Source organism: Ovis aries, chromosome 2 (genome assembly GCF_016772045.2).
Source record: "Ovis aries strain OAR_USU_Benz2616 breed Rambouillet chromosome 2, ARS-UI_Ramb_v3.0, whole genome shotgun sequence".
In the NCBI taxonomy this organism is placed as follows: Eukaryota; Metazoa; Chordata; class Mammalia; order Artiodactyla; family Bovidae; genus Ovis; species Ovis aries.
The window spans coordinates 242,165,106-242,179,467 of record NC_056055.1 but is presented as its reverse complement, the minus strand read 5'-3'; the positions used below and the strand labels follow the sequence as shown (position 1 = coordinate 242,179,467).

The window sequence follows — 14,362 nt, the reverse complement described above, 5'->3', positions numbered from 1 at the left end:
TGAGTTTGGTAAAGGGTGTGTACAAATGTGTGGGCAGGGTTAAGGGAAACAGAAAGGAATGATGGGATGAAACCCCAAGACTGCCAGCAGAAGGGAGCTATTAATACCACCACTTAGGAAAAGAGAAGGGAGACCACCAGAACCAGGAGCGAGAGCTGTGTGGAGAGCGGCACACAAGAGAAGACTCAGCAGAGGTATGTAGCCAGCCTGCAGTGACTCAGAAGGGCAAGTCCCGTGGAATAATACTCTTACTTCATCCTCCTCAACTCTCTGAGATCTTCCAATGTCTTTTATGGATAAATCTGACGATAAGCCAGAGTATAAGGGACCCATTGAAGCAGTGTATGCAGGTCACCTCCAGAGACACAAATTAGGAAGAAAAAAATTAGAGTAGATAAAGGAACCAAAAAAACATTTTGGTCACAGAGAAAGTCCCCTTTCCCCAGTTCTCAGAGATGTAAGAGCTGCTGATCACACCTTAAGGGTTTCCCAGTGGCTCAGTGGTAAAGAATCCACCTGCCACGGCAGGAGACATGAGTTCCATTGTGGGTGAGGAGGATTCCCTGGAGGAGGAAATGGCAATCCACTCCAGTACTCTTTCTTGGAGAATCCCAAGGACAGAGGAGCCTGGTGGGCTACAGTTCATAGGGTCACAAAGAGTCAGACACGGCTGAGTGACTGAGCGTACACGCATGCACACGCGGCCACACCTTAGCTCTGGAGGTTAGCACGTGCCCCAGGTCTGGGCTGTCGGAGTACTCGATCCCCCTTCTGAAGAGAGTGGCTTAATGACGCACAAGAAACCCAAGTTAGATCAACAAAACGCAGTTCTGGGACTTTCATTCATAGCACGGAGGAAAAAAACCTCTCTGCCAGTAAGATATGATTTGAAGTTGTTAGCAGTCATTCTGCCATCTCCTGAGGAAAGACAGCCTGAGAATGAAGCCAACACAAAGGAAAACAGAGTGAAATGGAAATCAAATTCTGATGTCATACTTCTAAGCTCCTAGATCCAGCCATGCCTGAAGCCCACATTTCTGAGTTACATGAGTTAATGAATTCCATTTATTGTTTAATCCAACTTGAGTGGCTTATTACATGCAAAAACACTTTTGAATAATATTTAATACTTATCCCAGAGACTAATGCAAAGATATATCTTTATATCTCTAAATATACCACTATCTCTAGGGAATGTCCTTTTCCATATTCTTCACCTAGAAAACTCCTCCTCAAATAACTTCTTAATGCAAAGCCTTTCCTCAATTTTCCAGGTAGAATTGCTCTCGTCTTCCTCTGTATTGTCAGCACTTTGCAAATGTCTCTATTTGTATATATAAAACTGTGTTGTGGTTACTTGTTTGCTTATCGGTCTCCCCTACCTGTGAACTCCTGAAGTGTAGATTTGTATAAGCCTAGTACCCAGCACAAGGCCTAATATATCAGGGAAACCCTGAGTCGAACAAGGCTAAATCAGTCTCTTTTAGCTTTGACTAGACGGACCAATAGGTCCATCTACTCAAGGCTATGGTTTTCCCAGTAGTCATGTATGGACCCGAGAGTTGAATCATAAAGAAGGCTGAGTGCTGAAGAACTGATGCCTGCAAACTGTGGTGCTGGGAAAGACTCTTGAGAGTCCCTTGGACATCAAGGAGATCAAACCAGTCAATCCTAAAGGAAATTAACCCTAAATATTCATTGGAAGGACTGATGCTGAAGCTGAAGTTCCAATACTCTGGCCACCTGATGTGAAGAACTGACTCATTGGAAAAGACCTGGATGCTGGGAAAGATCGAAGGCAGGCAGAGAAGGAGACGACAGAGGATGAGATGGTTGGATGGCATCATTGACTCAATGGACGTGAGTCTGAGCAAGCTCTGGGAGCTGGTGAAGGATATGGAAGCTTGGCTTGCTACAGTCTGTTGGGTCGCAAAGAGTTGGACGTGACTGAGTGACCGAACAACAATAAACCAGTCTTTTTACTTTAGGATCTCTCAGAGCCATTTCTGTGGTAAGACGCATTAATGGATCCCCATGCAGGGGTACAGAATGCAGCAGTTTCCAAATTCATTTTAAATGAAAAACTCAATTTTTGCTGAAGTTGCTGTGTTTGAGAAATTTATAGAAGAAAAACTGTGGTTCTTAGGGGGACTGTAACAGATGAAGTGGCTCTTGGTAGATGTTTTTTAAGCATATAAAAGTGAGAACTTAGTAGGGGGTAGAAGGCAGCAGGGTTGTAAGCAGCAGAAACATCAGAAGCAATGAACTGGAAGCCAGAGGGGTGATCCCCTGGACATATCTCTGTGATAGTGCCAGGTCAATTGTTAAGAGTGATTGGGGCCATAACGCAACCCTGTTTCCTTAGTTTAAATCTAACAGAGATTACATATATTCTACACATATTATTTTTTAATATTTATTTTGTTTTTGTTGGAATATAGTTGCCTCACACTGCTGTGTCAGCCTCTGCTGTGAATCAGCCATAATTATTCATATATCCCCTCTTTTTTGGATATCCTTCCCAATTTAGGTCACCACAGAGCACCTAATAGAGTTCCCTGTGCTACACAGTAGGTTTTCATTCAGTTCAGTTCAGTCGCTCAGTGGTGTCCAGCTCTTTGCGACCCCATGGACTGCAGCATGCCAAGCTTTCGTGTCCATCACCAATTCCCCGAGCTTACTCAAACTCAGGTCCATTGAGTTGGTGATGCCATCCAACCACTTCATCCTCTGTCATTCCCTTCTCCTCCTGCCTTCTATCTTTCCCAGCATCAGGGTCTTTTCCAATGAGTTGGCTCTTTTCATCAGATGATCAATGTCTTGGAGCTTCAGCTTCACAGTCCTTCCAGGGAATATTCAGGGTTGATTTCCTTTAGGACTAACTGGTTTGATCTTGCAGTTCAAGGGGAAGAATATATATACAAATACACGATAGTTCTTTTTCCCTTTCTGACTTAGTTCATTCTGTATGAGTCTCTAGATCCACATATTTTACACACCTTAACCCTTCTTCCTGTCCCCGGAACCCAGAGGCTAGGTGCCTAACAGCAGGGCTTCCTTGATTTTGACCCTCAGTTTGCTTCACTTTGCCTCAGAAGCGGCTATGTGTGAGAGATCACAAACTGGTTTTCTTCTAATTTCACATCCTTCAGACAATTCCCTTCTTGTTCTGTGCCACTGTTTACCTCTCTGTGAACTAAGAGAAGGAGACGCAGGCTCCCTGCCAGGCTTGGCTCAGATGCCTGGGGGGAATTTTTTTTTTTTTTTAATAACCTGCCAAAGGAAACCTCAGTTCTAAGACTGTAACTTTGAACAACTTATTGAACAGCTTAGGCCTTTGATCTATTTGTAAAAGAACATAATTATGCCTCACTGTTTCCGGAGAATTCAGGGAGATTCAAGAAAGACTGTGTCATGAAAAGCGTTTTGCAAACAAGAAATAAAATATTAGAAATGTAAATATTGTTAGTATTGTACATACGATGGAGAGAAGGGAGGGGAGAGTGGAGAGGAAAGGCAGGTGAGAAGGCGCCAGAATTCCACCTTGGCTCAGAGCGCAGAATAAGGCACAGCACTCCGATGCAACCTATAGCTCAGCCACCCACATAACTAGCTGCCTCTCCATGGGCAATTAAGCCCCTGGAAGCCCATCTTATCTATAAAAGGAGGATAACATTGTTCGGTTCGCTGCTTGCGAGGTTACATGAGGTAAATCCTGCAAAGCAAGCGGTGCAGTGTACATAGTAATTGGCTCGCAGTAAATGTTCGTAATATTACTACTAATTATTCTTGCCATCGACATAATGGGGCCAAACAGGAAAAAAAAAAAGAGAGAGAGAGATAAGCTATTTTTGGTCACAATCGCCTAGACGCAAAGATCGCCTAAGGTCGCGCGGTCGAGGGAACCTTAACACCACCCACCCAGCGTGACAGCCCGAGCCCCCAAGCTCTCCGCGGAAGAGAAAACCCCGGAACGCAAGCCAAGAGCGCGCGGCCGCGCCCCGCCCACACGGCCGCTCCCAGCCCACACGGCCGCACGCGAGGGGCGTGGCCGCTTCCTGTTGGCGTAGGGGCCCGGCGCGCCCCTGCCGGGCGCAGACCTCGAACGCCTGCGCCGCGCGCGCTCGCCGGAGGCGGAGCTGAGCCGCGCGGGGCCGGGCGCGCGCGCCCGACGCCAACCGCCCAGCTCGCCCGGTGGCCGCTCGCGCCCTGCGCCCGGGGAGTAGCTCGCGCCGGGGTCGAGGGCGTGGCGGCCCGGCAACCGGCGCCGCACAGACTCAGCCGCGGCCATCTCCCGCCGTGTCTCCCCAGAGGCCCAGCCCCTTTGCGACCCCCGAGCTCCCGCGTAGCCCGTCTGGCAGCCCCGGCCTCTCCTTCCCTTACCTGCCTGCCTGCTGCGGCGACCACTCGCGCAGGTGAGTCTCGCTTCGCCGGGTGGGGCCCGCGCCCGCCTCTCCGAGCAGGCTCTGCACCCGGCTCGGGAGGATTGGGGCGCACTGGGTGTGGAAAGTTAAAAAAAAAAAAGACAAGAAAGAAACAGTCCGCCTGTGCCCTGGAGGGGTGGGCGCTCCTGTGCGCCAGACCCCAGAGATGCTGCGCCTTTGCCTCCCAGGTCCAGCCCTTCTCGCGCCCAGGGTCTTCTCTGACAGCTCTGGGATGATGTATTTGCAGAACACAACCAAGAGAAAGGATTTGCCTCCCAACAGCTGTTTGACCCTTTGAAAAGCTGACAGGTCCAACCTGCTCCTGAACGCAGAAGGCGGGCAGATGGTAAAACGGGGCGACCAGAAGGTGGAAGCCCATCTTTGTTGTTGTGGTTGCTCTCTTTTCTCAGTGGTGCGTGTGTAACCATCGCATTACCTGTTGGATAACTTCTTGAAACTTGTCTGTCTGCTTCCTTCTGCTGCCTGGGCCAACACCAGGGATAATCCCAATAGAGCAGTAGTGGTCTGTTTTCAGCTTGCTTCGTCTCAGCTTCCGTGCAAAATCTGATCATCTCCTTCAGGAGATTAGGAGCCTAGGGCAGGGAGCAGTTCAGGTCCGTGTTGCAGATACTAACCGAATTATTTAACGTGATGCTTTACTGCAGTGCTCAAAAGTATTAACTCCCTCTTATTGAAAGTTACCTGTTGTTGTTTAGTCTCTAAATCGTGTCCGACTCTTTGCGATCCGACGGACTGTAGCCCGCCAGGCTCCTCTGTCCATGGGATTCTCCAGGCAAGAATACTGGAGTGGGTTGCTATTTTCTTCTCCAGGGAATCTTCCCAACCCTGTGATGGAACCCACGTCTCCTGCACTGGCAGTTGGATTCTTTACCGCTGAGCCACCGCAGAAGCCTGAAGTCTCTGCATTTCATGGAGTCTCACATGTACTATTTGATAATTGATTGAGGGATTCCCTGGTAAAGAATCCGCCTGCCGGTGCAGGAGACTCGGGAGACGCAGGTTCGATCCCTGAGTCGGGAAGATCCCCTGGAGGAGGAAATGGCAACCCACTCCAGTAATCTTGCCTGGAAAGTCCCATGGTCAGAGGAGCCTGGCGGGTTACAGCCCATGGGCTCACAAAGAGTCAGAACCGATGGAGAACACACGCATGACTCGTTGTAGCTGTGATTACATAGGATTTAAAATGATTAAGACTGTTTCATTAGTTGTGATTCAAAATACTAAATTATAAAACACAAAATATTAAGACTCAGAATATAGATGTTTGTGTATCACCTGAAGGTCGTGCTTTTTGGTGGGGATTTTGTATTGGTTTTCTTGAAATGGACTTTTGATGCAGGAAGACAGTGAAAGGCTTGAAAACTCAGGTCCCCATCTTTAGCCACGCTGTCAGCTTTATGTTTTACTGGGTTAGCAAAACTTCTTTCTTAGAGTGGGAAGAGATCTCAGTGCTTTTTGAGAAGGCAAGATTTTTTTTTCCGCTATTGAATTATAACATTTGTAAAACATCTAAACACGTGCATGTTAACGGTTACAAGTGAGTACAGATTTTGTATGGTGCTGGAGGATATAGCGGTTGAAAGCATCATGAAAAACAGTGTGATCTGGAAATCCATTAGGCTGAAGTCTGTGAAATAATGGGAGCTCTAAAGTTCAATGCCATTTATTATCTAGACCAGAGAACTACAGGAGGTGGAGGCCAGACAGACAGTGTATCTCCACTTTTCCCCTCGAATGTAAAGGTTATAGTGAAGGGAAATGAATTATATGCTGTGAAAGAAATAGCATCAGTCCTTATATCTGTACTTCAGTTGTTCTTTAAAACCAGTTATTTTCATTTGTTCTGTCAGTTCATTCTTGTTATTTCTCTCTCCTGCTGAAAAGTACTTCACTGCATCTCAGTAATTATAACAGGACCCTTTCTGAATTACATATGAAAAGAGGGCACAGGCCGTTGAAACATACAAAATTCAAAAATCTAATTTTCACCTTTACTATGGCACGATTTTTTTTTCCTTACCACAACTACTAGAAAGTAGTAAGATTTTCTGCCTGTAAGTAGTGAATGGGGAGGAAGTGAAAGATAACAGACTTGCAAGAAAGCTATTTGAAACCCTCACACTGACAATCCAGAGGGTTCGTTTTTTGAAAAAAAAAAAAAAAAAAAAAAAGGAATTTAGTCTAAACTTATAATATGGAAATTTTAAAAGGTATCTAGTAGTTCAACAACATCTCTGAGTATTTTCCTCATTATATATTGAGAGGAAAAATGTAACCCAAAAAGCCAGATGACTTTTCCCAGGTTATTCAGCAGGGCACTTGTGGAGCTGGAAATAAGGTATTTGTTTGCTTCCAGTATTGATTGATCACGTCAGAAAATAATAAGTTGCATCTAGCTAAGGTATGTTAAATATTCACCAAGTTGAGAAGCATACTGTTTTGAAAAATTATTATTATTTTTCAATCCTGGAAGAGGAATTTACCTTTTCCTGATCAGAGTTTAAAATGCAAAGTCAGATTCACATGCTTGACATTTTCCCTTGATGATCACTTTTGTCACAAGGCTTGTATCTGAGCAGATGGTCATGCTACTTGGAGTTTTCCACTCATTTGATATTTCCATGAGGAAACAATTTGCCAGAAGCCAGCCACAGCTACAGTTGTGCTGCAGATGATGCTAAACCCTGATTACCGCAGACTTTTGCTTATAAAAGCAGATGGATATTGGTCCAGCCCTTTCCGATCTATTTTCCCTGAGTTAGGAAATTGAGGGACACCTTAGTCTTGTAGGGGTTGCAGCAGAGCAGAGTTAACAGACTCCTGTAATATCAACATTGAAGCAGTGTACTTCTGTAAATTCTTTTCTTAGTAAAATCAAGCTATTTCTTAAGTACCAGCTGAAATAACTTACGATTTCTTTACAGATGTGCTAAGGTTGTTTTTTCCACTGGTTGATTCTGATCATATCTCTGTTCACATGTAGCTGCATTTGTGATATCAGAAAATTATGAAATGGTTGACAATGTTGATTTAAGCTATATCCCCCCCCCAAAAAAACCTCTCACAGCAGGCCTTTAGCAAGAGAACCATCAGGTGAAAGATGATGTCTCTAATACTGCATGCGCTGAATTACAACCTAAAGTTCTTCGAGGTCCTTGAAAAGTGCACCATGGACTTTTTCAGCTAGCTCTGGTTTTAAATGTTTACATGGTTTCATACTGGAGCTATATCACCACACCAGTCATTGCTCTGGAGCTGGTTTTATTGATAGCTGCGACTGAACAGTCTTCATGAAATGATTCAAAGTGTTAGTTTTGGTTTTTTAGCTTTATTTTTGTCCTTTTTGTTACCTGGCATTAGATCATTTAGGTGTGTATTTTTCTCATTTTGTAATTTTAATATCAGTTCCATCAAAGGTTCTAATGTTATTGGGATCCTTTCCACCCAAAAATATCTTGGCATAGATTGTGCCTATGTAAAAATAGTTAATTATTGATCACCAACTATATGCAAAGCATCATTCTGAGCACACAACATGTATTCTCTGATTTAGAACTTCTAATATCCTTATTGGATAAGGATTATTATTATCCCCATTTTATAGTTGAGGAAACAGAAAAGGAGGTGTACTAATGTGCCTAACATCGAGCACTGGGGGCAGGCTTCCCAGGTGGTGCAGTGGTAAAGATTCCACCTGCCGATGCAGGACACAAGAGACGTGAGTTCAATCCCTGGGTCAGGAGTACTCGGGGCAGGAGACAGAGTTTAAATCTAGAAAACTCTGATTATCAAGCCTGAATCTTCCTGAGATATATATTTAAAGATTGTTCTGACTTATTTGTAGGGATTTCATTAATCCATCCTTTTAAACTGGATCAAATATACACTAATGTATTGGTGAAGAAAATGTAGCAATACTATAAAGATCATTGAAATAATTTTTGATGAAAGGCAAATAATTTAACAATCATCTAAAAAAGCTGAAGGGGAAATACCTGTAAAATAACCTATGTAAGTTATAGGGGATAACGGGCAAACCTTGACAATAGACTCTGATTTCAGTAACAGTGATATATCATTGTTAAAGTCCTTGGTTGTGAGAATTGAACTGTGGATTATACAAGAAAATGATCTTGTTCTTATACAGTGAAGTATTTGAGAGTGAAAGGAGCAATACTGTCTTAATCTCAGTGGTTCTAGGGAAAAACGTATATATAGAAAAATGAGCGAATGATTTTTAAAATGGGCCAAAATGTAAGTAATTGGTAACTCTGAGAAAAGGGTATACAGGAATTTCTGGTACTATTCTTATAGTTTTTCTGTTTGAAATTATATCAAAAGAAAAAGTTGCCCTGAAATGAAGGTAGAAAACAGGAAATGAAGGTATAACATTCTAAGAATTTTTTTTTTTTTAAGTCAGGTGAAGGATTGTTTCTTGTGCTCTGATTTTTTTTTTTTTCTTTTTGGAGGTTGGAAGAAGGTACTTGAGACCAATAGAAAATCTTACCAAATATAGTTTGACTTTCTCAAATTTTAAAATCTAGCCATTCAGAGCTCCCTGACTCTCCAACCAGGCCCAGTGTTTTCCTTGCCTCTTCTTAATGGGGCGGGGAATAAAGCATTCGTGTCTCTTAAGAGATAAGAGATAAAAAGACCGCCCACTTGTAGTCATACTGAAAGTTAAATTGCCTAAAACCTTCACTACCATGCTGATATTGACTGAGTTTTAAATTTTCGTCTCTTTTTGTCTGCACTGGGCCCTCACTGCTGCGCACGGGCTTTCTCTGGCTGTGGGGTGTGGGGTTCTCGTTGTGCTAGCTTCCCTAGCTGGGGAGCTCCGCTCTAGAGTGCAGCCTCAGCAGTTGTGGCGCCCGGGGTCAGCTGCCCTGCGGCATGTGGAGTCTTCATGGACCAGGGATCAAAACGGTGTCCCCTGCAATGGATTCTTAGCCACCGGACCACCAGGGAAGCCCTAAACTTGGCTAATTTCTATGTCAGAACTCTGCAACCCTGCTTTCAAGGCAGCCCGGCCCAAGCCCACCTTTCTGACTTTGTCTCCCGCCATCCCCACCAAACACGGTCTGCTCCGGCCACGGCAGACCTCATGTCTTGTGCCTGCTGACCTTTCTGTCTCCCCGCCTTTGGCCATGGACTGGTGACTTCGCCTGGAATGCACCCCATTCTCTTCCTGCTGAGATTCTCTTCTGAGACGCTGTCTTTCATCCTCATGCAGAATTAAATTTTCCTTTGTCTGTGCTGCCGTATCACAACGCTATCTGCTTTCATTCAGCAATCCGTATTAAGCATATACTGTGAGCTAGAAACTGGGCCAGGGACTAGGGATTCAAAGGCACTTACGCTCTGGTGGCTAAGAGTGATTTGTGAACAATCGTAAGTACTGTACCAGCGAAATGAACAAAGTGCTGTGAAACCTACAGACTACCCTACACAACTTGGTCTTGAAAAGGTTACAGTGAAAGTCACAGTGAGATACCATGTGCCCCCATCAGGCCGCTTTCCAGATTGGAGATTTCCAGCACAATAATCTACTGGAAGAAATTTTAAACAGTTGTAGTTGCCTGTGCGCTACCCAGTTAGGCATATTCAGTGGAAGGCTAAAAAGACGAGTCTGCAAGTCTAGATCTCAGGAGAGGCGGAGTCCAGGTATGTAACTCACACAGACCTGTGATTTTCCGTGTGCAAAGGCAGGAAGGACTTGAGGGCAGATTAGAATCTCTCAGGGTCACGTTGTTTTTCAAACCACCATCCCCTCCAGTGCCCAAGATCCTGCTTCCCCCTTCACTTCGGTGACATCTTTCCTGGCTGAAGAATAATTGTTGGAAGCAAGAGACTGTCTTGATAGACACATGTCATGCGGGTGAACCACAGGGAAGCAGGAAGCAGAGTTGAGAAACACTGGTGGCAGCGTAGTTAAATGCTGGGGCGTGGATGAAAGCGCTCAGGAAGAGTAAGATGACAAAGAGGATGGGGTTGAAACCTCAAGGAGACAGAGTTGTAAAGGCTGAGTGGAGAGAGAGGAGCCACTTTGAGGACAGATGAGGAGGAAGGAGAGCTGGGAGGCAGGGGCACAGAGACATCCCACGGTGGATGGGTGGGACCGGGGCCGTCCGGAGGCAGGTGCCAGCCCCGAGGAGGCTGCTGCTGTCCAGTCGGGGCCGGTTCAGCCGGAAGGTGGTGACAGGAGTCCAGCTGCCTGGAATTCAGGAGTGATGGGAGTCAAGGCGATTCCTCTTTCCAGGATGCCTCTAGAAAAGGGGAAGCAGAGACACAGGGAGGTGGATTGAGGGGCAGGCAGACTCCAAATGGAAAATTTTTCTTTTTTCAAAACTGGGGTGGGGTGGGGGCAGGGACTCAGGTAGATGTTTGCTAAGGAAGAAGAAAGACTGGGTGGAGACCGATACATTAAAACTATAGGAGGCAGGGCTTCCCTGGCGGTCCAGTGGTTAAGATTGTGTGCTTCTAATGCACGAGGCACAGGTTCGATTCCCGGTCAGGGAACTAAGATTCTACATGCTGTGCAGGGCAGCCAAAGAGGGGGGAAAAAAATTCTGAGCTCTAAAACAGTGACCCGAGTTTGACCCCTGGTCAGGGAACTAGATACCGCATGCCGCAACTAAGAGTTCACATGCTGTGAAAAGGAATGAATTTGACTCAGTTCTAGGGGAATGGGTGAACCTAGAGCCTTTATACAGAGAGGAGTAAGTCAGAAAGAGAAAAATATATACTAACATGTATATATGGAATCGAGAAAAATGGCACTGATGAACCTACTTGCTGGGCAGGAATAGAGATGCAGACAGAGAGAACAGATTTGTGGACACAGCGGGGGCTGGTGGCGGGGGGCCAGGAGGAAGGAGAGAGAGGGAAGAATGAGAGATGAGCAGAAACGTATGCATTACCGTATGCAAAATAGATAGCTAGTGGGAAGTTGCTGTATAACTCAGGGAGCTCAACTAGGTGCTCTGTGACAACCTAGAGGGGTGGGATCGGAAAGGGGGTGGGACCTATGTGTAGCTACGGCTGAGTCATGTTGTTGTATGGCAGAAACCAACACAACATTGTAAAGGAATTATCCTCCAATTAAAAAAAAAAAAAGAGTTCTCATGCTGCAGCTAAGACCCAGTGCAGCCAAATTAAAAAAAAAAAAAAAAAGCACACAGAAAACAAAAAAATGTGTGGGTGCCAAGATCCTTTTGAGGTGGTTGGTGTCGTTGAGGAGAAATTCTTGCTGGGTGGGAGCTCCTCGAGGATAGGAACCATGCTTTATTCATCTCATGGCTCCCTGTACCTGGCATGCAGTATAGATTCGGAAAATGTTTGTAAAAACAAGTGAAGATTTACTTTTTAGAATTAGCCTTTCCTGATTGATATAGTGTGATAACTGGGGGAAATCACTATTTTTTCCCCATAATTAACATTCTATATTGTACTCTTTGTAAGCAATCTATTTGCAACTTCGTGTTCTTTGAAATAAAAGAGAAAAATCACAGATTAGGTAATATTGAGGTAGTAATAATCATGCTTATTTAATTTTCTTGCGCCTGATAGGTAATGACTTAAATTCCAGCATCTTGAAATGTGTAAGGTTCAAGGCACCTGCCTGGTGGGTGTCATGTGCAGTTCATCAGAAGAGATAAAAACGGGTAAAAATAGTCTTATAAGGCAGTTGCTGTCCATTATTTAACAGAGGGACACTATCCGCTCCATGCTGGTAAAGGGATTTATTTTTAAGCATTCATTGAAAGGACATTTTTTAAATTGTCTTCTATGTCAGATTTTGCCTGTAGCTAATATTTCTGATATTAACAAGGACCGACTTTATATAGAGCTTTGGGTTCTGTGTAACTTAATTCTTCGAGAGTATATTCAAAAGAACAGATTGGTTAAAAAAGGTGAAGTCAGCTCATTGCAGGCCATATTTCAGGGTGCAGATGGTGAGTGAATCCGTGTGGGTTTTCTTCTGCTCTGCCAAGTTTCAGTGTTGTGGACCTAAATCCCAAACAAATATGGGAAGGAGGTTCTGGTTCACGTTTTCCTTCCCCCTGCTTGTAAACAGATGTGTATGTTGATAGTATCTCCTTTTGTATTATCCGCCCCCTGCCCCCACCACCTCATTTCACTAGGAAACTTCCAGCCTTTATTTTTCATAATAAGTCATTGCCTGTGAAATATCTTATGTAAAATATGCTAAGCAAATCAAATTAGTATATATAGAATTCATTGCTGAGGACCCTGATGAGTTGATTGATCTTTCCTGAATAAAATTGCCTCCTTTGATGAATTGCTGTCTTGAGAATTGATTGGAACCTTATTGGACCTTCAATATCTTATCTCTGTTGTTTTCTCTTTTTTTAAACACTTGATGCCTGGTAGACATCCTCGAACTTTAAAAACGGAGACGATCTGCTTTTAGAGGAAAATGCTGAGGGACGCTATGAAGTCTTGGAATGATAGCCAGTCAGATCTTTGCAGCACTGACCACGAAGAGGAAGAAGAGATGGTTTTTGGTGAAAATGAAGATGACTTGGAAGAGATGATGGATTTAAGTGACCTGCCTACCTCACTTTTTGCTTGCAGAGTCCATGAGGCAGTGTTCGAGGTGCCGGAGCAGAAGGTAGGCATACCTCCTACCTTTCTCTGTCTTTGCTAGTGTGTTGAATGTGTGTGGATTCGGGGAAGCAGTTGCTAGCTGCCTATTTGCAAAATTTGTTATTGGTCCATGGCAGGTAGAGAAGTGTGCACCAAACTTTAGACATTGCTTTGGCATTTTGGGGCTCACTGGTGGCTCAGACACAGTAAAGAATCTGCCTGCAATGAGGGAGACACAAGTTCGATCCCTGGGTTGGGACGATGCCCTGGATTAGGGTATGGCAACCCACTCCAATACTCTTGCCTGGATAATCCGATGAACAGAGGAGCCTGGAGGGCTGCAGTCCATTGGGTCTCAGAGTCGGACACGGCTGAGCGACTTTCACTTTCAGCCTTCTGGGATTTTTATTATGTTTTATGAGAATATCAGAGAAGGCAATGGCACCCCACTCCAGTACTCTTGCCTGGAAAATCCCATGGATGGAGGAGCCTGATGAGCTGCAGTCCATGGGGTTGCTAAGAGTTGGACACGACTGAGCGGCTTCACTTTCACTTTTCACTTTCATGCATTGGAGAAGGAAATGGCAACCCACTCCAGTGTTCTTGCCTGGAGAATCCCAGGGACAGGGCAGCCTGGTGGGCTGCTGTCTGTGGGGTCTCACAGGGTCGGACACGACTGAAGCAACTTAGCAGCAGCAGCAGCATGAGAATTTCAGCCTGCAACAGATAGAAAATGCTTAAAATCCGGCCCTAGCCCATAAATATTTTGAGAAGCACTGGTTTATAGTGAATGCTGAATGAAGTCTTAATAAGTTCATCCATTGATACACTCGGTCGTTCATTTTTGTAACTTGTGGTTAAAGAAAAGCTAAGTGACTTTTAGCCTCACTTCTTATTACTTGGTAGTAAATTCACAAAAGAAGAACTTATTTTAAGCCTTTTTCTGAGGCTAATAACATAATTAGGACTGTTTATGATTTCATTTGGGGCTTCCCAGGTGCCTCAGTGGTAAAGGATCCTCCTGCCAGTGCTGAAGATGCGGGAGACATGGGTTCAGTCCTGGGTAGAGAAGATCCCCTGGAGGAGGAAGTGGCAACCCACTCCAGTTTTCTGGCCTGGAAAATCTCATGGACAGAGGAGCCTGATGGGCTACAGTCCACGGGGTTGTAAAAGAATCAGACACGACTTAGCTAACTGAGTATGAGCGCAGTGATTTCATTTTAACAGAGTTCTCAGTATTTCTTTTTTTGCTTGCTGCAACCTGCCCCAGGGCAAAATGATTGAGTTTATTTATTTATTTTTTTGCA

General features: G+C 44.6%; 1 protein-coding gene across 2 annotated transcripts in view; it reads left to right on the top strand.

Moving 5' to 3' along the window:
• Positions 1–64: 64 nt before the first annotated feature.
• RCAN3 (RCAN family member 3) overlaps positions 65–14,362 on the top strand; it is a 39,718-nt gene continuing 25,420 nt past the window's right edge. Inside the window, exons 1-2 of one of the 2 annotated variants that reach the window (XM_004005113.6) lie at positions 65–194; positions 12,840–13,080. In XM_004005113.6, coding sequence (XP_004005162.2) covers positions 12,886–13,080 — 195 coding nt within the window. In that variant the 5' untranslated portion in view covers positions 65–194; positions 12,840–12,885. Of the gene's footprint in view, positions 195–4,170; positions 4,416–12,839; positions 13,081–14,362 lie in introns of those variants that run through there. The other variant, XM_027965518.3, reaches the window with a different exon arrangement.